At 39.7% G+C, this 22,334-nt stretch overlaps 1 protein-coding gene across 4 annotated transcripts in view; it reads left to right on the top strand.

The window, feature by feature from the left end:
• Positions 1-21,408, top strand: part of map4k5 (mitogen-activated protein kinase kinase kinase kinase 5) — a 65,999-nt gene extending 44,591 nt beyond the window's left edge. For all 4 annotated transcript variants that reach the window (XM_061743725.1, XM_061743724.1, XM_061743723.1 and 1 more), the window contains 13 exons: positions 948-989; positions 1,231-1,315; positions 2,896-2,975; positions 4,396-4,456; positions 6,293-6,407; positions 7,027-7,085; positions 8,739-8,842; positions 9,883-10,060; positions 11,916-11,984; positions 12,086-12,178; positions 12,968-13,038; positions 14,903-14,958; positions 20,435-21,408. In XM_061743725.1, coding sequence (XP_061599709.1) covers positions 948-989; positions 1,231-1,315; positions 2,896-2,975; positions 4,396-4,456; positions 6,293-6,407; positions 7,027-7,085; positions 8,739-8,842; positions 9,883-10,060; positions 11,916-11,984; positions 12,086-12,178; positions 12,968-13,038; positions 14,903-14,958; positions 20,435-20,522 — 1,101 coding nt within the window. In that variant the 3' untranslated portion in view covers positions 20,523-21,408. The remainder of the gene's footprint in view (positions 1-947; positions 990-1,230; positions 1,316-2,895; positions 2,976-4,395; positions 4,457-6,292; positions 6,408-7,026; positions 7,086-8,738; positions 8,843-9,882; positions 10,061-11,915; positions 11,985-12,085; positions 12,179-12,967; positions 13,039-14,902; positions 14,959-20,434) is intronic.
• Positions 21,409-22,334: the final 926 nt, after the last annotated feature.

The following is a 22,334-nucleotide window of genomic DNA, read 5'->3' as shown; positions in this document are numbered from 1 at the left end:
ACACCAATAACCCATTTGAATAACCCTAATTTGCTCATATTCCGGTTTTTAAAAACCCGAATTTGACCCCTGGGTTATTCCTTTTAAAACCCGAATATTGGGTCATGTAAACGCCAAACGGAATATCCCCATCAAACGGAACATGAATTTGTTTTTTGCGCATCAGGAATCCTGGTCTTTTGAGTCCAGGAAGTTCTTATAAACACGGAGAAACACAAGACCAGGAGGAGACTAATCACTTCATAAATGTAATGAAGGATATGAACATTTTGGCATTTGTAGATGGTAGAAAGTACAGAGATTGCGAGATTTAAAAGAAGGTGAGCGAAAAGTTGCACGAAGCAGCATTTGTTTTGAATTTGGATACAAGAAGAAGAAGCGGAAATGACGGTAATTGCGTCATGACGTTCTCCGTGCTTCGCTGGTTTGATCCAGATATCCCAAATGATTAATTACCATGTAAACGGAATATTCCCAATGTTTCAGTAACCGGAATATTAGCAATAACCCGAATTTTGACTGCATGTAAACGTAGTCACTGACTCATTATCCTCATGAAAAAAAGGTGCGTCAACGAAATAATTTCGTCATTGCTGACGAAAACAACACTGGTCAGAATGTTATTCTAACCTCTAGTGCAGTTGTGTTTTAGGATAAAAATGTCGTATGTGGTGTTGGAGTGTAAATGTGATGAGTGGCTCCAACGAGACCTCAAGTCTGGAGCTTTTCCTTCGGCCGATCCAACGCTTACAGTCAGAGTTCTGGCGTCCGTTCATGCTGAACGTCGGACTTTCGACAGACCACACACAAAAACAGACCATAATGTGTGCGATTCGCTCCATTGTACAGAACCAGAGCGACATTCTGGAGCTGCATTTAAAATAATTGTTGCTTTTGTCTTGAGCATCTCTGGTATCTCATGGTTTGTGTTTCCTGCTCCTCCTCAGAAACCAGCCATCAACGGCCTGCCGCCCACTCCCAAAGTGCTGGTGAGTGAATCATCGTCCCTGCCGGTCCCTCGTCCCCCCCGCCGGTCCCTCGTCCCCCCCGCCGGTCCTGCCTTTGTGGACGCTGTTATTAAACTCTGGTCGGAGCTGCTGCTGCTGCTGCTGTACATTCTGTAGATATTTGGGGTCCGGAGTTTTCTGCTCTGTGGTTTCGGCTGGGCTCCAGCTCATTAAATCCTCCCAGATGCTGCCGGCTCTGAACCCGCTCTGCTTTCTGTTGCAGATGGGAGCTTGTTTCTCCAAAGTGTTTGATGGCTGTCCGTTGAAAATCAACTGTGCCACATCGTGGATCCACCCAGACACCAAAGGTACGTGCACCAACCGTGACCTCTGCAGCATTTCATCAGTTTATCACAGAAAATTAGGGCTGATGATTTTTGAAAATAATCTAATTGCGATTTTTTTCCTCAATATTGCGATTGCGATTTAATATGCGATTATTTTTTCAAGGTCCTGTTCTCATGTGTTCTCATGTAATACACAAGCAATAAATCAGTTTGTTTTATAATAAACAATGTCAGATTTATTTAAAGCACAGATTACAACAATAAAGAAAACAAATCTGTGGCTTTACCTCTTTAACACGTCTACACATGTCTGTACACACGAGTGTTATGGGTCGTTCTCTCTGAACCCAATCGCACGACACCAAACCGGGTTAAACTTTAGCCAAAACGAGGCGTAGTTTAATAGAAAAACACAGAAAAACTCCCACAGGGAACAAAAAAACCTTCCTCACAGGGAACTCAGAACGTCTTCACAAATAATTTAAAAATCTCAGAGATAACAAAACGAACCAGTAATGAACAACTGGCAGTCCCGCTATTTAACCTCCTGATGAGCTGACGGGCTGCAGGTTCAGGCTCACAGCGCGACTCCACTGTCTGCCGGTGCGCGCCTGGCTTGTCGCTGCGCGCAGCGCCACGCCGACTCCGCGCTCATATATTTAATACATTTATAAAGCCCATATATTTATAAAGCCCCGCCTGGCCGAGCCCTAACACTGAGGCCATGGTAGATAGGTCACACGCGGACACGCACTGTTGACTTTTTTTCCCCTGCCGGCAACGTGACCAGGGATCATGTGACCAGATCACGTGACTGGTCAAATCGCAGCCTTTGCGGTTAGAAAATCTTGTTTTATCCCATCGCGATATTATCACAAATGCAATTAATAGTTCAGCCCTACAGCAAATGCTTAATTAAGGCCCGAGCACCAGCAAGGCTTGTGGGAAGCCCTATTGAAATCACAACGATTATTATTTTATCCGAAAACAATTGTGTTTTTGAGCCGCATAACTTACTCAAACTTGTGAAACTTGGCACGCACGTCCCATGTGGCGAAAGATTACTCAAGCCCCACAATACTGTTTGACGTACATGGGCGAAAATCGCTACACACCTGTATCATGTCGCAACGTAAAGAAAAGTCTCTTGGCGCCATGGCCGAAACCGAACAGGAAGTCGTCCATTTTGAATTAATCGTGTAATTTTGGCGCAATTTATGCCATTTTCACGTGTCGTACTTTAACAAACTCCTCCTAGCAGGATCGTCCGTTATAAACATACATAAAACTCGCTCAGGAGACACAAAAGACGTTAACGATGAAAAGTTATCAAAATCGTGAGTTTTCGTGAAATGTCGTGGCCGTGGCGCCACGTCAAACTTCAACGTTAAACAGGAAGGGTTACTAGTAGCTGATTGGTCGATATGTGATAGTTCCTGTTTTCTGCCATAACTTTTGAATGGTTTGACATAAAGACTCGTGGGTGGTGTCATCGGACTTAGTTTTGAGTCCTTGACCTCGATTGGTGAAAATTGCACACGTGAGGGCCGGTTCATCGCTGCTTGCAGCTTTAATTCTTAGTCATTGTTTCCCTTTTCTAGATCAGTACCTGATCTTTGGGACGGAGGACGGAATCTACACGCTAAATCTGAACGAGCTGCATGAAGCCACGATGGAGCAGGTACAACAGTTATCACAAGAACATTTGTTTAGTTGCGTCTTTATGAGATCAATGTCTAGTTTTATTGCTTTCCACTTCAAAGCTGTGCATTCAGGATCTGCTCATCCTGTTAACATCTGAGGCTTCTTATTCTCTTACAGGATACCCGTGACACTAGATCCATAAATTCACAAAGTTGAAGGAATACTCTGACATTTGATCAACTTACTAGTTGATAACGAGTGTAAAGTTTCATTTGGGAGCCAAATGACAGAAATCGGAGCAGTTTTGAGTTAAGACTCAAACTATCCAGTTACATGGAAATGAACTCTGCTCCTCTTTTTGTCTGTTGACAGTAATATATGTCTCATTTGATGCTGAGGTGCTGATGTCTGCAGAGTACTAAACCGTCTCCGGACCGTAGTTGGCTGACGGTGCACATTGTTTTTAAATTCCAATGTATAGCTTAGATAAAGTTAAATCCAGAAGTACTTAGTTTTTATGACTTAAGCCTCGTGGATTTTAAAACACAGATGTGATCAATGTCTAGACTTGCAGCTTTAATTTAACAGGTTTCACCAAAAAATGGTATTCATCATCTAGGAATTACAGACATGTCAAGAAAACTGCTTTTCAAAAGACACTTGGACAAAGTATCACAATTGTACATATTACAAACATGTTACAAATAATACTTGCCGACCTACTTGTATGAAGAGAAACCAAAATGTAAGATTTGACTGACTGAAGACTTTCAAATTAAAAGTATTTTAGTTTGAAGTAATAACTTGTGTGTCTGCACTGCAAACACTCAAAATCTTAACAAGAATATTTGTCTTATTTCTAGTTAAAATGTCTCATTTTTAGTCAAAAAAATCTCATTACACTTAAAACAAGACTCATCACTGGGAAAAAAAAAACAATTTTCACCTGTTTCAAGTAGATTTTCACTTAAAATAAGTAGAAAAATCTGGCAGTGCTTTTTTTTGCTTGTAATGAGAAGATAAATCTTGTCCCACTGGCAGATTTTTCTACTTATTTCAAGTGAAAACTTACTTGAAACAGGTGAAAATTGTCAAATAAGTTATTTTTCTGGTAATGACTCTTGTTTTAAGTGTAATGAGATTTTTTGACTAAAAATTAGACATTTTAACTAACAATAAGACAAATATTCCTGGTAAGATTTTGAGTTTTTGCAGTGTGGCAAAACAAATTTACTTCCTGAAATAGTTTTTTAGCTGAAGCAACACAACAACCCGAGCAGCACTGAGCCTCGGCTTCAGTGGCCTGAATTCTTTAGGATTAACGGAGCTTTAGCAGGAAGAAGGTTTGCGGACCTGCTGTACCCTCCAAAGTTTGACAAATAAGTGTTGGTTTTAATGCTTTTCCTCCGGAGCTCATGGTGACAATGGCCTGGTTGTTTGTTTAATTCCCTCTCCAGCTTTTCCCGAGGAAGTGCACGTGGCTGTACGTTATCAACAACAACCTGATGTCTCTGTCGGGTGAGTTGAGGACTTATCACGGCCTCCTGCTTCACCGTCATAACCTGCCGCTTCTTTGTCCTGCGTTATCTGGCCGCCTCTGACGGCAGCGCCTTCCATCTCTGCAGCCTTAAAACAACCGTCTGTTGTTTACCGCTAGAGCCGCAAGGCTGTGACGCACCAGTGGAACGTATGGATCAGGGGGCGGCAACCCGCGGCTCTGGAGCCGCCCTGATGGCTCCTAGAGCTTTTTCAAATATGTTTGACCTTTTTTTTTCCTTTTTTCTTTTTTTTTCTCTTTTTTTCCTTTTTTTCCTTTTTCTGTTTTTTTTTCTTTTTCTTTTTTTCCTTTTTCTGTTTTTTTTTTCTTTTTTCCTTTCCCTTTTAATCTCGAAATTTGTACTTTTTTCTCGAAATTTGTACTTTTTTCTCGAAATTTTGACTTTTTTCTCAATTTTTACTTTTCTCAACATTTCGACTTTTTTCTCAACATTTCGACTTTTTTCTCAACATTTCGACTTTTTTCTCGAGATTGTACTTCAACATTAACCTCGACATTTTGACTTTTTTCTCGACATTTCGACTTTTTTCTGGAGATTGTACTTCAACATTAATCTAGACATTTCGACTTTTTGACTTTTTTCTCGACATTTCCACTTTTTTCAACATTTCAACTTTTTTCTCAAGATTGTACTTCAACATTAATCTCGACATTTTGACTTTTTTCTTGACATTTCAACTTTTTTCTCGAAGTGCATAATGAAGAAAAAAAAGAATCTTCCTCCTCTAAAATATCATTTTATTTTTCTCCTTCCTAGCCCTAATACTCTTCCATAGATTCGCGTAACAAAAAGAGTCATGTAGAAAGACATTAGCAGCTACATTTGCAGCCAAGGACCCAGTTCTAACTAATATAGAAACATGCAGCATGTGTTGCCTTCATTCTAAGGCTTATACAAGACTTTTCATTTTTTGCGGCTCCAGACATATTTGTTTTTTGTGTTTTTGGTCCAATATGGCTCTTTCAACATTTTGGGTTGCCGACCCCTGGACTAGGCTGTTGTATATCGATCTTTAACGGGTCAACATATACTAGCTGTTGATTTATTTCTGTGTAAAACAGATATGTGGTCAGAAATGTGACTCCATTTGGCCGTCCTAAGAGCCGATCCTTTTCTGGGTTTAACGGTTCAGGATGAGATTACAGAGTGCAAGGTCTACTTTCGGTTTTACCTTCGTCAGTTTGCCCCTTGGTATACTTAACCTCTGTTCTCTTCTCCTCTTCCCTTGGACTCTATCCATCCTCCTCTCGCCTGGCTTGATTTGATATTCTACTAACTGGCTTCATCAGAAGGTAATCATGCTTCACATCATCATCACACTTCTGTTTTTACCCCTGTTCACGTCTAACCTTCCTGTATGTGAGAACTGGCTTCATGGGATCCCAACTTGTTCAGGCACTTTTGAAAAGTCAGTACACTGCAAAAACACAAAATCTTACCAGGAATATTTGTCTTATTTTTAGTTAGAATTTCTCATTTTTAGTCAAAAAATTTAAAACAAGAGTCATTACCAGTAAAATAACTTATTTGACAATTTTCACCTGTTTCAAGTAAATTTTCACTTGAAATAAGTAGAAAAATCTACTTATTTTAAGTGAAAATCTACTTGAAACAGGTGAAAATTGTTGTTTTTTTCCAGTGATGAGTCTTGTTTTAAGTGTAATGAGATTTTTTGACTAAAAATGAGACATTTTAACTAGAAATAAGAGAAATATTCTTAAGATTTTGAGTTTTTGCAGTGTATATTTGACTGGTCGTATAAAAGGAGTTAAGGATGGTCTTGTTTCTGCTGCAGGGAGATCCTTCCAGCTTTACTCCCACAACCTGATCGGGCTGTTTGAGCAGCTGAAGAAGCCCGGCCTGGCCGCCCAGTTCCAGACTCATCGCTTCCCGGACAAAATCCTGCCCAGGTCAGATCCACAGACTCTTATCTCTGAAATATAATCCTCTAATAGCTTACTGCCAACTTTCCTACCACTTATGGGGAAAAGGTCACTATCCCGTCTAGTTTTTTTTTTCTTTTTCTTTGCACTGCAAAAACTCAAAATCTAACCAGGAATATTTGTCTTATTTCTAGTTAAAATGTCTCATTTTTAGTCAAAAAATCTCATTGCACTTAAAACAAGAATCATTACCAGAAAAATAACTTATTTGACAATTTTCACCTGTTTCAAGTACATTTTCACTTGAAATAAGTAGAAAAATCTGCCAGTGGAACAAGATTTATCTTCTCATTACAAGCAAAAAAAACCTTGTTCCACTGGCAGATTTTTCTACTTATTTTAAGTGAAAATCTACTTGAAACAGGTGAAAATTGTTTTTTTTTCCAGTGATGAGTCTTGTTTTAAGTGTAATGAGATTTTTTTACTAAAATGAGACATTTTAACTAGAAATAAGACAAATATTCTTAAGATTTTGAGTTTTTGCAGTGTGCCAAACTCAAACTTTCCAGTCGTTTTTATTCAGTCGACGTGGTAACGTCAACATATCTGTTTACGCCGGTAAGAAAAACTCCTGTTTTCTCCTCAGGCGGTTTGCGTTGACGACAAAGATCCCGGACACAAAGGGCTGCCACAAATGCTGCATCGGTGAGTGATCTCTCCTCCGGCCGCCGTTTCATTCATCTAATCGTATCCAAACACGTTGGAGGAACGTTCTTTATCACGTCACGTCCTCCAATTTTGGTGCACCAGTATGCATGAATGTAAAAGTGGTTTAGTCCGCCCTTGTAAATGCAGTTCTGTCCTTCCGTTCTGCCGGAGTTTAATTGTTTAATTAGGATCCCCATTAGCTACAGCACGACTGCAGCTATTCTTCCTGGGGTCCGCCAACATTTTAAGATAATACAGTACTAAAACATAACATAATAAAAGCAAACCAAATACATTTCCACTAGATAAAGAGAATATCAAATTAAAAAGACTCGGCAAAAAAAGAGACATTCCACAAAGTGAAGAGAGCGAAATGAGAACATAACAAAACAAAAACACTGCACAGTTAAGAGGTCGTCAAAAAGTCTGAAAAGCAGTCCACAATTTCCTTTCATTTGCAGTCTAGACACAACTGATCTAATAAAGAAAAAAAAAAAGAAAAAATACATTCAACAACAGTCATAACCAACTATGTTTCAATTTCCAGCAAGTCAGACAATCAGTCTGAGCAAGCTGCTTGTTTAAGTGATCTCTATTTCAATGTTCTATGATTTTTTTACTTATACTGATTCAAAAGATGTTGCTTAACTAATAATTTGAATTTTCTTATGCTGTTTGTTTTTGTGATGTGTTTGGGAAATGAATTCCACTCATACATGGCCCTGTACAAAACAGTCATGTTACCAGCATTAGAATTCACATTTGGCAACAGAATCTCCTCCAGTTTCATGTCTGGTGATATATTTCTGATAGTCAGAGCTGTAACTTAGTTCCTGGTATAATACCTGAGGAGTGGAGGCTTCAACTACGGAAATCAACTAAAAAGACATTTCTTTATTCCTCGACAAAATTAGGCTGAAGAAGCGGTCGTCATGTGTGTTTATGTTTGGTGTGGGTGGGGCTTAAGATATGCAAGACAGCTAGTAACTGTCTCGGCTTTTTATTTAACAAAGATATATACATTTATCAAAAACATTCAAACAAATATAACTCACTCACTCTCACAAATATATCTGGAGCCGCAAAAAATGAAAAGTCTTGTATCAGCCTTAGAATGAAGACAACACATGCTGCATGTTTCTATATTAGTTATAACTGGGGGAAGATTTCTTTCTTTCATTATGCACTTCGAGAAAAAAGTCTAAATGTCGAGAAGAAAGTTGAAATTTCGAGAAAAAAGTCGAAATGTCGAGATTAATGTTGAAGTACAATCTCGATAAAAAAGTGGAAATGTTGAGAAAAAAGTGGAAATGTCGAGGAAAAAGTCGAAATGTCGAGGAAAAAGTCGAAATGTCGAGAGAAAAAAGTAAAAATGTCGAGAAAAAAGTCGAAATGTCGAGATTAAAAAGGGAGAGAAAAAAAGAGGGGAAAAAAGGAGGAAAAAAAAGAAGAAAAAAAAGCTCCAGGAGCCACTAGGGAGGTGCTTAAGAGCTGCATGCGGCTCTAGAGCCGGAGGTTGCTGATACCTGATCTGGCTCTACGGTGACTTGGGTTTAGATGGAAAAAACCTCCACCTGGTTGAAAAGGAGGGGCAGGATGTTCACGGCTCAGTACGACTGCGTTTACACTGGTTTGTGATCCGTCCCACAGTGAGGAACCCGTACACCAGCCACAAGTACCTGTGTGGGGCCCTGCAGTCCGGGATCGTGCTGCTGCAGTGGTACGAGCCCATGCAGAGGTTCATGCTCATCAAGGTCAGTCTGCTGCAACCTTTACATCACCCAACATCCTTATGGAATAATAGTGTATGCATTGACGTCACTTCCCCAGCTTACATGAGTTACATTACTGAGTGGCAAAACATCAGCAAAAATGGCTGCAACTAGTGGAGAAGACGGGATAACAGCCGATTATGGGCTTAAATTGGCGTCAGTTGGACTTGACAGTGACCCGTACAGTTACCAAGAACCAGTGGTCCATGGACATTAATATTTGGTACAGTTACCAAGAACCAGTGGTCCATGGACATTAATATTTGGCCACAAATCCAGTTTCCTGATATTTATATGTACTTAATTTATACGCCGGGGAAATATACGAAGCAAAGCTTGAAGGCATACAAAAGTCTTGAGGCTTGGTCCGACTTCAAGGCAGGATTTGTTGGAGAAATTAAAGTGATGAGGACACCGAACTTTATGATTTGACCGTTTAACGTTAGCTACCCAAAAATCCAACATTACCTGATACACAATGGGAACCACAAATCCACGTTTCGGTGCCTGGAATCCAGTTGTTTCTGTGAATTGCAGCGATCCATTTGTCTCTCTTAAGCTTATTTTTCGGCAGTCTGTAAAACGATAACTCTGATTTCTTGCTAAATCTATGAGTACATACCTCTATATTTACTGATCAATTTACAAAAGAATAAGAACATAAATTTGGATAGACATAAAAATGCAGTTTATGATTGAAATTCTGCAAGTCTGATGCTTATTTTTCACCTCATCTATTTTCAAAAATAGATTTTGGTTGGCAACTAGAAGAAAATGAAATGAAATAATGTGAAGATTTGTTTCTAGAATCAGAATCAGCTTTATTGGCCAGGTTCGAACATTGTCCAACAAGGAATTTGACTCCGGTAGTTTTGCTCTCTATGCTAGCTCTTATGTTTGTTGTAAAGTGTTTGGTCAGCTAACTGTTTGTGTTTTTATTCATTTCTTCCATTGTGGAGCGGCTCCTGTAACTCCCTCTGAGAACTGTTGACTCTAACCTCCTCCTGTCTCTTCCCGGGCAGCACTTTGACTTCCCGCTCCCCAGCCCGCTGAAGGTGTTTGAGATGCTGGTGGTTCCGGAGCACGAGTATCCCCTGGTGTGCGTGGCCATCAGCCAGGGCAGCGAGCCGGCCCAGGTCGTCCGCTTCGAGACCATCAACCTCAACTCCTGCTCGTCCTGGTTCACCGAGATGGGAACAAGTAGGTCCAACATTCACCTCCGGGTCGTTGTGACGTGAATGTGGAGACGTCACAACAACTGATAGGTCTCATATTTGTACCAGTGAGCAGGCTCGCCACCCGTCCCTTAAAATACGGAATTGTTACGCAATTGGGAATTAAAAGTTGCGTTCCGTATTGAACCAATACGGACATTTATTATGCTCTTATTTATTGATGTCATAATATACAGGTGAAGGTTGGAAAATTTGAATATATTGAAAAACTTCAATCGTAGTAAATTTAACTAAAGGTGAAACAAATATATTATTTCTAACTACATTCAAAGTGAGATATTTCATGCCTTTATTTGTTATAATTTTGGTGATTATGGCTCACAGTTTATGAAAACCCCAAATAAAAAATCTCAAAAAATGTGAATGTTTTATGAAATCAATAAACAATTCGATCATCAAAATTGTAACAAATAAAGGTTTAACATATCTTGCTTTGCATGTAAGACTGTGAGACTATGTAATATATTAGTTTCACCCTTTTAAGTTGAATTATTGAAATAAATAGTAATAAATGCTAGTATGGGGCAGCACGGTGGCTTAGTGGTTAGCACTGTTGCCTCACAGCAAGAAGGTCCCCGGTTCGACTCCCAGGCCCGGCAGGGGCCTTTCTGTGTGGAGTTTGCATGTTCTCCCCGTGCTTGCGTGGGTTTTCTCCGGGTACTCCGGCTTCCTCCCACAGTCCAAAAACATGCATATTAGGTTAATTGACGATTCTAAAATTGCCCGTAGGTGTGAGCGTGAGTGTGATTGTGAGCATGGTTTGTGTGTTTATATGTGGCCCTGCGATGGACTGGTGACCTGTCCAGGGTGTAACCCCTGCCTCTCACCTAAAATAAGCTGGGATAGGCTCCAGCAGACCCCCGTGACCCCGCAAGGGATAAAGCGGGTAAGATAATGGATGGATGGATGCTAGTATGGTTGGCTGTCTGTACAGTCATGCAAATTCAATGCTATTAAAGTACTTTAAACTTTAAATCAAAACATTTTATTTTTTAATATAAAAAAAACACATTTCTATGCAGTTTAGAAGTTTTGGGGATGTCTCTTTTTTTGGCGCCTGCGCTGCTGAAATTGGGGCGTCCCTTATTTCTATTTCTGAAAGGTGGCAGCCCTACCTGTGAGGTAACTTGTACTTTTAGATTTGTTGTGTTTTCTGGTTACAAAAACTAAAATCAACATCAATAGGCATGTGTTGAAAAAATCAATTTTCCGATTCTAAATCGATTTTCATGTTAATCGAAACACACCAAAACAAATTTTCAAATAACAAAATAACATATTTGAACCATTTTTCAGACAATAAAAAAACTGAAAAAATCTGAAAAATGGTTCAAATATGTTATTTTGTTACTTGAAAAATTTAAAATATGTTTATGTAAAATATGCTTTGTTGATGAGAAAATATGTTTCTGTATTTTTCTTATTTTTGTGAGGGGGATATATATTGTTTTTCGGCACTACCTTGTTCTCTATAGCTGATATAACATGAATTACTCCTATGTGGGATCAATAAAGTTCTTATTTTTGCCATCTCAGTTAGGCACCAAATATAATATATTTAATTTTCTGTTTCCCAAGTATATTAGTGCGTGTGTGAATGAATACATTTCTTTGTAGAAAGGCTCTTTATGAAAATAAGTCCATTTACTTGTATTAGTTTACAGCGCCACATCCAATATGGCGGCGACGTTGACGTATCGCAGCAGCTCCATGGGGCAGATACGTTTATATGTCTATGGATCTCATCAGTCCAGATATTTCAGGAAGTCTTCCTTTTGTCCGTCAGAGTAAATCTTGCTGTTATTGTCGTCTCCCTGCAGGTAACCAGCAGGTCGATGCCATCCACGTCACCCAGCTGGAGAGAGACACCGTGCTGGTGTGTTTGGATCGTAAGTACCGTCCTGTTTCCAGTGTTTGGTTCTGATGACGTTCAGATACAATTATGGGATGTATCCTCTGTTGACGGTGGGCTTTTCAAATCTGTCCCCAGAGAATTTAAAGATCGTTAATCTTCAGGGCAAACTGAAGTCCAGCAAGAAGCTGGCGTCCGAGCTCAGCTTCGATTTCTGCATCGAATCTGTTGGTGAGTTTTTGGACGGATCGTCCAACTCGAAGCGGTTCTGTGTCGACGTTAAACCAGAGATCTAATGTTCCCTTGAAAATTAACTGTTGAACTTCCGGTAATAAAGAAGCTGTATAGTGGCTACACAACATTTTGGTTTTATCTAAATCAGGGGTCGGCAACCCGCGGCTCTTTAGTGCCGCCCTAGTGGCTCCTGGAGCTTTTTCAAAAATGTTTCCTCTTTATTTTCTTTTTCCTTTTTTTATTTTTTTTTATTTTTTTTATTTTTTCCTTTTTTAATCTCGACATTTCAACTTTTTTCTTGAAATTGTACTTCAACATTAATCTCAATATTTCAACTTATTTCTCAACATTTCCACTTTTTTCTCGAGATTGTACTTCAACATTAATCTCGACATTTTGATTATTTTTTTTTACATTTCGACTTTTTTCTCGACATTTTGACTTTTTTCTTGAAATTTTGACTTTTTCGCCATTTGACTTTCTTCTCAACATTTCGACTTTTTTCTCGACATTTCGCCTTTTGCCTTCATTCTAAGGCTTATACAAGACTTTTCATTTTTTGCGGCTCCAGACATATTTGTTTTTTGTGTTTTTGGTCCAATATGGCTCTTTCAACATTTTGGGTTGCCGAACCCTGGTCTAGATGAAATGCACGATTCTGTTTTTACAGACTGATGTGAGCTTTTGTCTTTTTCAAGGCACAGATGTATTTAAGAAGATAAAATAAGAGCGACATCTATCATTTCCAGTATTAATGTTTGCTCGGGCGTGTCTCCGTGTTTGCAGTGTGCCTTCAGGACAGCGTCCTGGCCTTCTGGAAGCACGGCATGCAGGGGAAGAGCTTCAAGTCCAACGAGGTAAAATGTGACTTCCAAAGCCGGTTGAACTCGTGCTTGATCGTCCGTTAAAGGCTATTTTAAGTACAGTTATAATTAGGGGTTGTAACAGCTAAAATAAATAAAAGATGAAAACTTCTAAAATCTCTTGTTTTTTGCGGCTACCAACAATTTTGTTTGTAGAAGTGGAGGCAAAATGGCTCTTTTGATAATAAAGGTTGCGGACCCCTGGCCTAGAATATCATTAATGGCTGTATTTTTCTAATGATATTTGACACTAAAACCAAAACCCACAACTTTAAGGATTAATTTTTAATGGTTGCTCGTTTTCCTCGAGTCTTTCTTGAATGCTGACTTTTCACAGAACAAGCACCTCCGTGTCTCGTCAATCCCCATCTATTTCTGTGTGATTAGCTGCTCTGTGTGATCCTGGAGATGAGTTAACCCCCCCCCCCCCCCCCCCGATCACGAGTCAAGCTACGTTACACAATGAAAGTTCAAGAGATCACAGGGAGGTGAAGTCTTGTGTTATTATGAAAGGTGACACGCTGAAACACTCGAGGAAACAAAAGCTCTGTTTTCTGAATTTGGCTCAGCTCGACGTAGCCATGATTTCTCTAAATGTCAGAGGGCATGTAAAATTCATGTTGGATCATAAATGAAAGCTGTCACACGACAGGGAGCAGCGCTGAATAATTCAGCCCCCGTCAGCCTTATGATTCTCCTCATAACCTGAAAGCTGCGCGGGTTCAGACCTGGTGATCCATGCTTGTCTCGGTGGGTGCTCCGAACACCTGAGACCTTTTTGTCTCAGACTTAAACAGATCACGTCTCTGCCGAGGCCTCACACCTCGCAGGTGTCGCCCGCCGAGCGTCTCGCATCTGTCGGCAGGTTTTACACGAGCCGTCGACGGGCGAGACCTCGACACCATAGACATAAATACGTATCCTTCCATGGAGCTGCTGCGACACGTCAACGTCGCCGCCATATTGGATGTGGCAAGACTGCGCTGTAAACTAATACAAGTAAATGGAATTATTTTCATAAAGCGCCTTTCTACAAAGAAATGTACGTTTTACGTCTCATTTATTCATTCACACACGCACTAATATACTTGGGAAACAGTTAGGCACCAAATATAATATATTTAATTTTCTCAGATTGCAAAAATAAGAACTTTATTGATCCCACATAGGAGTAATTCATGTTATATCAGCTATAGAGAACAAGGTAGTGCCGAAAAACTTTCTTCCATCCATCCCTCTTTCCATCCATCCTTCCTTTCTTCCATCCATCCATCCATCCTTCCATCCATCTAAAGTTGCTTTCGTTAACTTTTATCACCTGAGGAAGACGAGACGCAACAAAAATGCTGGTCATGTGACGATAACGATAATTAAATATATAATGCAATATTGTAGAGGAATAAAAACCAGACTAAAATGTAGATTACAAAATAAAAACTCTGCTAAAATGTGTCTTCATTTTCAAAATCTTCCACCAAAGATCCTTAATGTCCATGTTTTCAGTAGTTTCCTCTGGTTTAGTTCTGCTGCTGTAATGAGAAGATAAATCTTGTCCCACTGGCAGATTTTTCTTCTAATTTCAAGTGAAAATTTACTTGAAACAGGTGAAAATTGTCAAATAACAAGTAATTTTTCTGGTAATGACTCTTGTTTTAAGTGTAATGAGATTTTTTGACTAAAAATGAGACATTTTAACTAGAAATAAGACAAATATTCCTGGTAAGATTTTGAGTTTTTGCAGTGTGGTGCTAAAAAGAGAGGAAAAAAACCCACCTAACTTAACAATTATCATGATATTTCTTCATCAAGAAGAATCATAGTCATCAGTTAAAGTCTCTCTTTTCCTTTTCATTTGCAGGTAACTCAGGAGATTTCTGATCAGAGCAGGGTCTTCCGTCTCCTCGGATCCGACAGGTTGGTACAAACATTTACCCTTAAATACATCTGTGTACACGATGCTCGACCTCTGGCACACAATCTCCAGGTATTGATAAGGAAACGGGTAACAAACTTATCAATGACGTCTTATGAGGTCCGTCTTCACCGAGGCCTCGTTTACACGTAGCAAAAACGGTGGTGTTTTCATGCGTTTTGGCCGTTCGTTTACCGAAGATGATGAAGAAATATCATTACCAATCTCATTACACTTAAAACAAGACTCTTGTTTTAAGTGTAATGAGATTTTTTGACTATAAATGAGACATTTTAACTAGAAATAAGACAAATATTCCTGGTGAGATTTTGAGTTTTTTGCAGTGCAGCGTCATGTGTGCGACATGTGTTTACAATTTGTTTGGCCACCGTCAATATTTTCTTGTATTTTACCTGTTTTATATTCTAAAGTCACACTTAAAAGTAACTCCACTTCTCTGTCACTCCAAACCAAAGACTCTCGTTCATCTTGGAAGTAACTGGAAGTTACTTGTGTCATTTGTTGAAGTTTTTTTCCAGGATTCTGATTGGCCCAGCATGACTTTATCTTCTCGTTACACTGCCCCCTGTAGGTTTGGCTGCTCATAGCACCTTAACAGATATTTATGGGGGTTCGTGTAAATGAGGGTATTTTTCAAAACGTAGATGGGGAAATATCCGTTTTTGTCTATGTGGAAACGTGGCCTAACTCGGCCTGTTCAACATATTTACAAGTAGATTATTTTATCTGCTGTATAGTTGTCCAAGAATCTGCAGGAGATAGATCTGTCTTCCCTCAGGGCTCTGTGTTTTAGCTTTACTCAGAAAAACTGTCCTGCTGCTCCAGTTCCTCCTGTTTGCTCTGCATTTCCTTCTTTGTGTTGTTGGACAAACACACGGTTGCAAAAAGCTGAATCACAGATGTATTCCCTGAAGTTTTATTCCATGAGATGACAGCAAGTTGGCAGGAAAAGCAGAGAAATACGGGCTGAAGGACGAACAGAGACCTGGGAAGGAACCGTAGGTTTGTGTGATCGATCATCAACCCCCCGGGGGAGTTGTAACGAGCAGAGGAACGATTAAAATGATTAAAACATTTACAACGGAGTAGGGCTGAACGATTAATTGCATTTGCGATAATATCGCGATGTGATAAAACGAGATTTTCTAACCGCAAAGGCTGCGATTTGACCAGTCAGGTGATCTGGTCACGTGATCTGGTCACGTTGCCGGCAGAGAAAAAAAGTCAACAGTGCCGCGTGTCCGCCTGTAACATACTCTATTTACCGTGGCCTCAGGGTTAGGGCTCGGCCAGGCAGGGCTTTATAAATATATGGGCTTTATAAATGTATTAAATATATGAACGCGGAGTCGGCGTGGTTAAGAGCTGCGCGCGGCGCCGAGCACGAGCCGGGCGGACAGTTGCGCTGTGAAGCCTGATTTATGGTTCCGCGTTACACCAACGCAGAACGTACGCCGTAAGTTACGCGGCGACGCGCACCGTACGATGCGCGTACCGCGTACCTTACGGCGTACGTTCTGCGTTGGTGTAACGCGGAACCATAAATCAGCCTTAAACCAGCTGCAGCCCTTTCAGCTCATCAGGAGAAGATAAAGAGTGAGTTGTTCATTTCTGGTTCGTTTTGTTAACTCTGTGAGCTTTATTGGTTTGTTTGTTAGTTTGCTGGTGTTTTTTTTTCTCTGTGATTTTTGAGTTATTTATGAAGAAGTTCTGAGTTCCCTGTGAGCAGTACTAAAGTTGAGGAGGGATGAAATAAAAAACGGTCAAAATCACCCCCCCCTGAAATAAAAACGGTCCAAATCATCCCCCCTGTAAAACTGCCATCCCTCCTTTCCATCCCTTATGTCATTTCATCAATGAATGTGGTTTTACTGCTATTTCAACATTTAGAGTCATCACCAGAAAAATAACTTGACAATTTTCACCTGTTTCAAGTAAATTTTCACCTGAAATAAGTAGGAAAATCTGCCAGTGGGACAAGATTTATCTTCTTATTACAAGCAAAAAAATCTTGTTCCACTGGCAGATTTTTCTACTTATTTCAAGTGAAAATCCACTTGAAACAGGTGAAAATATTTGTTTTTTCCAGTGATGAGTCTTGTTTTAAGTGTAATGAGATTTTTTTTTACTAAAATGAGACATTTTGACTAGAAATAAGACAAATATTCTTGTTAAGATTGTGAGTTTTTGCAGTGATCCATGTTACTTATCCTGTGAAGGACAGAGTCATATTGATAAGTTCAGAAAAGTGTTTTTTATTGGTGTGTTTTGATGTATTTGATGTAAGCCCAGTGGATATTTAAAGCTTACAGAAGGCTGCATTTAACTGCTGCTATGTCATTCCTGCAGTATTACTGCAGGTCAGTGCTATTATTTGTTATATATTTTATTATTTGTAATCAGCACAAATTATCTGTCCCACTCCCCATATGATAAAATCCACCATCCCCCCTGATTTTTTTTTTTTTTTTACAACTCGAGTACTGCCTGTGAGGAAGGTTTTTTGTTCCCTGTGGGAGTTTTTCTGTGTTTTTCTATTAAACTACGCCACGTTTTGGCTAAAGTTTAACCCGGTTTGGGTTCAGAGAGAACGACCCATGTGTAGACGTGTTAAAGAGGTAAAGGCACAAATTTGTTTTCTTTATTGTTGTAATCTGTGCTTTAAATAAATCTGGCATTGTTTATTATAAAACAGACTGATTTATTACTTGTGTAGTTGAAAAATACATGAGAACAGGACCTTGAAAAAAATAATCGCATATTAAATCGCAATCGCAATATTGAGGAAAAAAAATCGCAATTAGATTATTTTCAAAAATCGTTCAGCCCTACAACGGAGAGAAACCATCATTCTGAAATATTGAGGCTGGTTGCTTGATATTTTTTACATTTATTATTGTTTGGTCATAAAATATTGTTGTTGCACTTGTAATTGATCGTTGCCTGCAACTAAATTTAGAAAAAATATTCGTACAAGTGTTTTGTCTTATTCCTCTTATAATTGGCTGAGCATCTCAGCGCTTTACCAAAGTCAAATTTAGAAGATTTGTTTCAGAAAATACAGATGAACCCCTTATGAGCTACCATAGAACAAGTCTGTCTAAGCATATGTTCACATTTCTGCTATTCTGACATTATTTAGTAGTAGTTTTATTTGCTATGCATCAATACAACCCATATAAGCCAATCTTTAATAATCTGGATGTTACAAGTCCATACGAACTAAATAAATTGATAAAAAAGCGAAAATAACTACCAAAAAAACTAAATCGTTTTTTAATTTTACAAATTTTTCTAAATACAGAAATCCCACAGCTAGAAAAAGTAACACAGAAGCTTTTCAAACCACAGGAAATGTATTTGGAATTAATTCATACTTTAGTTTTTGAGATATATAATTTTATTTGTAGTTTTTAGAGAAAGCGTCTTCATCCGGTGCCAAACGAGCGCAAATCCAAACCGGCTAGTTTCCCGGGGGAATGACGTCATCTCCCTTTTCGCTGGAAGTGGCGTGAAAAAATCCAACCTGACGACGACGCGCTGACGACGTGATGATGTACGTGTCGACGTAGGACGAGCTGTGAAAACGTACCGGATTGATAAACCTGCGATATCAATAGAGGGAATGAACATGACGTCACAGATGCAACTTCACAGCGGGTTCCATGTTACACCAATGCAGAACCATAATTCAGCCTTAACTCCACCGGCCGGAGCTTCCACCATTTTTCCGTAGCGGTGTATCGCGTCATTCAGGCAGCCAATCAGCACAGAGCCTCATTATCATAGCCCCGCCCACTCAGAATCCTGCATAGATAATGAGGTTAGAAACGGTAAAGATAAAGACATGGCCCAGAGGCTGAATTTCTAATTTATATAGAAAAAACAATCAAAAACTTGTTTTTAAGACATTCAAGGCCTGTTTAAAATAGACATTAAATGCCATAATAGGTCCCCTTTTAATGTGATGGGATGTGATTTAGCTTTCACTGGAACTCCCGGAGCAGTGAAGGTGCTGCTGCGTCGGCCTGGACTGACCAGGCCGTGACCCGCTGATACCGGTTCGGCTGCTCTTTGCATCTCGGCCCCCCCATGTTTAATTCACGGCCGGCGGGCACTGCCAGCCCGGTGTGGGTTTCTCTCCACGGCTCTGTAATTTCATCCCATGGAACGGACCGTATAGGATGTAACTCCGTCAGCGCGACTCCGGCTGCAGCTGAAGATGCGCTCGCCGCTGTCCTGACCCGACACGGCTCTCGTCAGCACCGACGCCGGAGGACGGAGGCCGTCACCACCAACCAACACCAGCATGTCCGGCAGTGCAGTTACACGTTAGACCAGGGGTCGGCAACACATGTTGAAAGAGCCGTATTGGACCCAAAACACAAAAAACGAATATGTCTGGAGCCGCAAAAAATGAAAAGTCTTGTATAAGCCTTAGAATGAAGGCAACACATGCTGCATGTTTCTATATTAGTTAGAACTGGGGGAAGATTTCTTTTTTATTATGCACTTCGAGAAAAAAGTCAAAATTTCGAGAAAAAAGTTGAAATGTCAAGATTAATGTTGAAGTACAAGCTTGAGGAAAAAAGTCAAAATGTCAACAAAAAAAGTCAAAATTTTGAGGAAATAGTCAAAATTTCCTGAAAAAAGTCGAAATGTTGAGGAAAAAAAGTCGAAATGTCGAGGAAATGTGACTTTAGAATATAAAACAGGTAAAATACAAGAAAATATTGACTGTGGCCAAACAAATTGTAAACACAGGTCGCACACATGACGCTGCACTGCAAAAACTCAAAATCTTACCAGGAATATTTGTCTTATTTCTAGTTAAAATGTCTAATTTTTAGTCAAAAAATCTCATTACACTTAAAACAAGAGTCATCACCAGATAAATAACTTATTTGACAATTTTCACCTGTTTCAAGTACATTTTCACTTTTTTCCAGTGATGTTTTGTTTTAAGTGTAATGAGATTTTTTTTACTAAAAATGAAACATTTCAACTAGAAATAAGACAAATATTCTTGTAAAGATTTTGAGTTTTTGCAGTGTGGTGACGTTTCTGTCTCATAATGTGACGTTCTGAAGCCTAAATGTCCGTTTCCCTCCGTTTACAAGCAAACGTGAAGACAGAGTTTTTGCAAATCTCCACTTTGGCCGGAGTTTTCAGAAATGATCGTTTTTGGTGACTTTGAGCTTCGTTTTCGTGTAAATGAACGGCCAAAACGCATGAAAACACCACAGTTTTTGCTACGTGGAAACGGGGCTTCAGAGTTTCCATCAGGTCTAGACTCAAGCTGACTGTAAACTTCAGAGTACGTGGCGATGGGAAACGTCAGCAAAGAACCGTCATGGAAGCATAATTATATAATGACATGAATCACCTGAATCCTGAAACAATAAGTGTTAAATGTGCAGAACCGGGTCCTCATTACTGCTCTGGTTCCTCCTGCAGGGTGGTGGTTCTGGAGAGCCGGCCGACCGACAACCCCACGGCCCAGAGCAACCTGTACATCCTGGCCGGACACGAGAACAGTTACTGACGCCGCGGAGACCGGACGCTTCCCGGGAACGTGAAGCCTCAGTTTTGGGAGAAAAGCTCCAGACCTGGACCTGCAGGACCTTCCCCGCTTCGCTAAAGGGAAAAGTTTGGTTTGAGCCGGTTTTCCCGGGAGCCTTTTGTTTCCGACACGCGGATCCGCAGGTCAGTGGGAGAGCCGCTCCGGTCGCTCTGGATCCGACAGTAAACATTCGCCGTTTGAGCTGGAAGAGGATTAAAAACTCAAACTTTGTTACAGTTCTTAATTCTTTTATTTTTTTTTTAGTTTTCTATACTGTGGACTGAGTTACAGAGAACATGTGTAGAGGTATTACTGATTTAAGTGCCATTAAAATTCACAAGGATGGTGATTGTATTAGGAAACAACGGGAGATTAATCGTGATAGTAACGTGTCACCCATAATCATTGTTAGTGGGAGTCACCGGCGGCTCAGAGGAGACTTTACACGCTCGCCGGTCACAACTAATGGATCAGTTTAAAGTATGATGGGTTATTTAAGCGATATTTATTAACCTCATCTTCAGTGGGAGCGAGTTCGGCTGCAGGGGATGAACTAGAGAACCATTTCTGAGCAGCTTCCTCTCTTTTTTACTGCATTGTAATATAGTTGCATCCTCATTTCTGCTGCGTTTTTAGACTTTGGGATAAACTGTACATGCGTCTCCTTTTACCCTCTTCTTTTATAGAACTTTTACTTCTTATTATTTGCACCATTTAAGCACTTTTGTACATTTTTTTTTTTATTTAAAGTAAAAAATGACAAATTGAGGGTCAATGCTAGGTTTTATTAACATCTCTGCATTCCCTTTGCAACATGTTTTATGTGTACTGTGTTTTTTTTTGTAATTAAAAAAAGCTATTAACACAACCACACGGCTTGTTTGTTATTGTGCCGCGAGACCAGAGGCGTCTCGTTGCTTTCCGGCTCGACGAAGCTCTAATTGGTCTCGGAGGGACCGCGGTGAATCTTCCTGTTTTCAGTTTGTCACAGGCTCGTATCAACAAAAAAACACCAAAAACAGCATGCGGTGGCGTAGAAACATCCGAAAAATTCACAGAGCAGAAGGTCCGGTTGGTCCGGAGCGGAACACTGCAAAAACTCAAAATCTTACCAGGAATTTTTGTATTATTTCTAGTTAAAATGTCTCATTTTTAGTCAGAAAAATCTCATTACACTTAAAACAAGACTCATCACTGGAAAAAACAACAATTTTCACCTGTTTCAAGTAGATTTTCACTTAAAATAAGAAGAAAAATCTGCCAGTAGAACAAGATTTCTTTGCTTGTAATGAGAAGATAAATATTGTCCCACTGGCAGATTTTTCTACTTATTTCAAGTGAAAATCTACTTGAAACAGGTGAAAATTGTCAAATAACAAGTTATTTTTCTGGTAATGACTCTTGTTTTAAGTGTAATAAGATTTTTTGACTAAAAATTAGACATTTTAACTAGAAATAAGACAAATATTCCTGGTAAGATTTTGAGTTTTTGCAGTGAACAAGGACTCTTGGATGCTGTTGTTTGAATCATCACATAAAGTCGCTCTGGTACGTTCTGTACCGGGAGATGAAAGAGGTACCAGGACCCGGAGGACGGCCTGTCAGACTTTAAACAATGTTTGATTAGAGTTAATAATGATATTTCTGTATGTAAATACGGGAGGATTCAGGACAGTCTGGTCAGAAACCGGCGTCGTACGTGGGAGTCTCGGCCTGGACGGCTGGTTTTCACGTGAATGTTTTTTACGCTCGTAAAAACAACATCCTCTCTGGCAGAGTCACTCAGCTGTGGAA

The sequence above is a fragment of the Cololabis saira genome, chromosome 16 (genome assembly GCF_033807715.1).
Source record: "Cololabis saira isolate AMF1-May2022 chromosome 16, fColSai1.1, whole genome shotgun sequence".
NCBI lineage: Eukaryota > Metazoa > Chordata > Actinopteri > Beloniformes > Belonidae > Cololabis > Cololabis saira.
The sequence above is the reverse complement of the archived record's forward strand: the minus strand, read 5'-3'. Positions and strand labels throughout refer to the sequence as shown.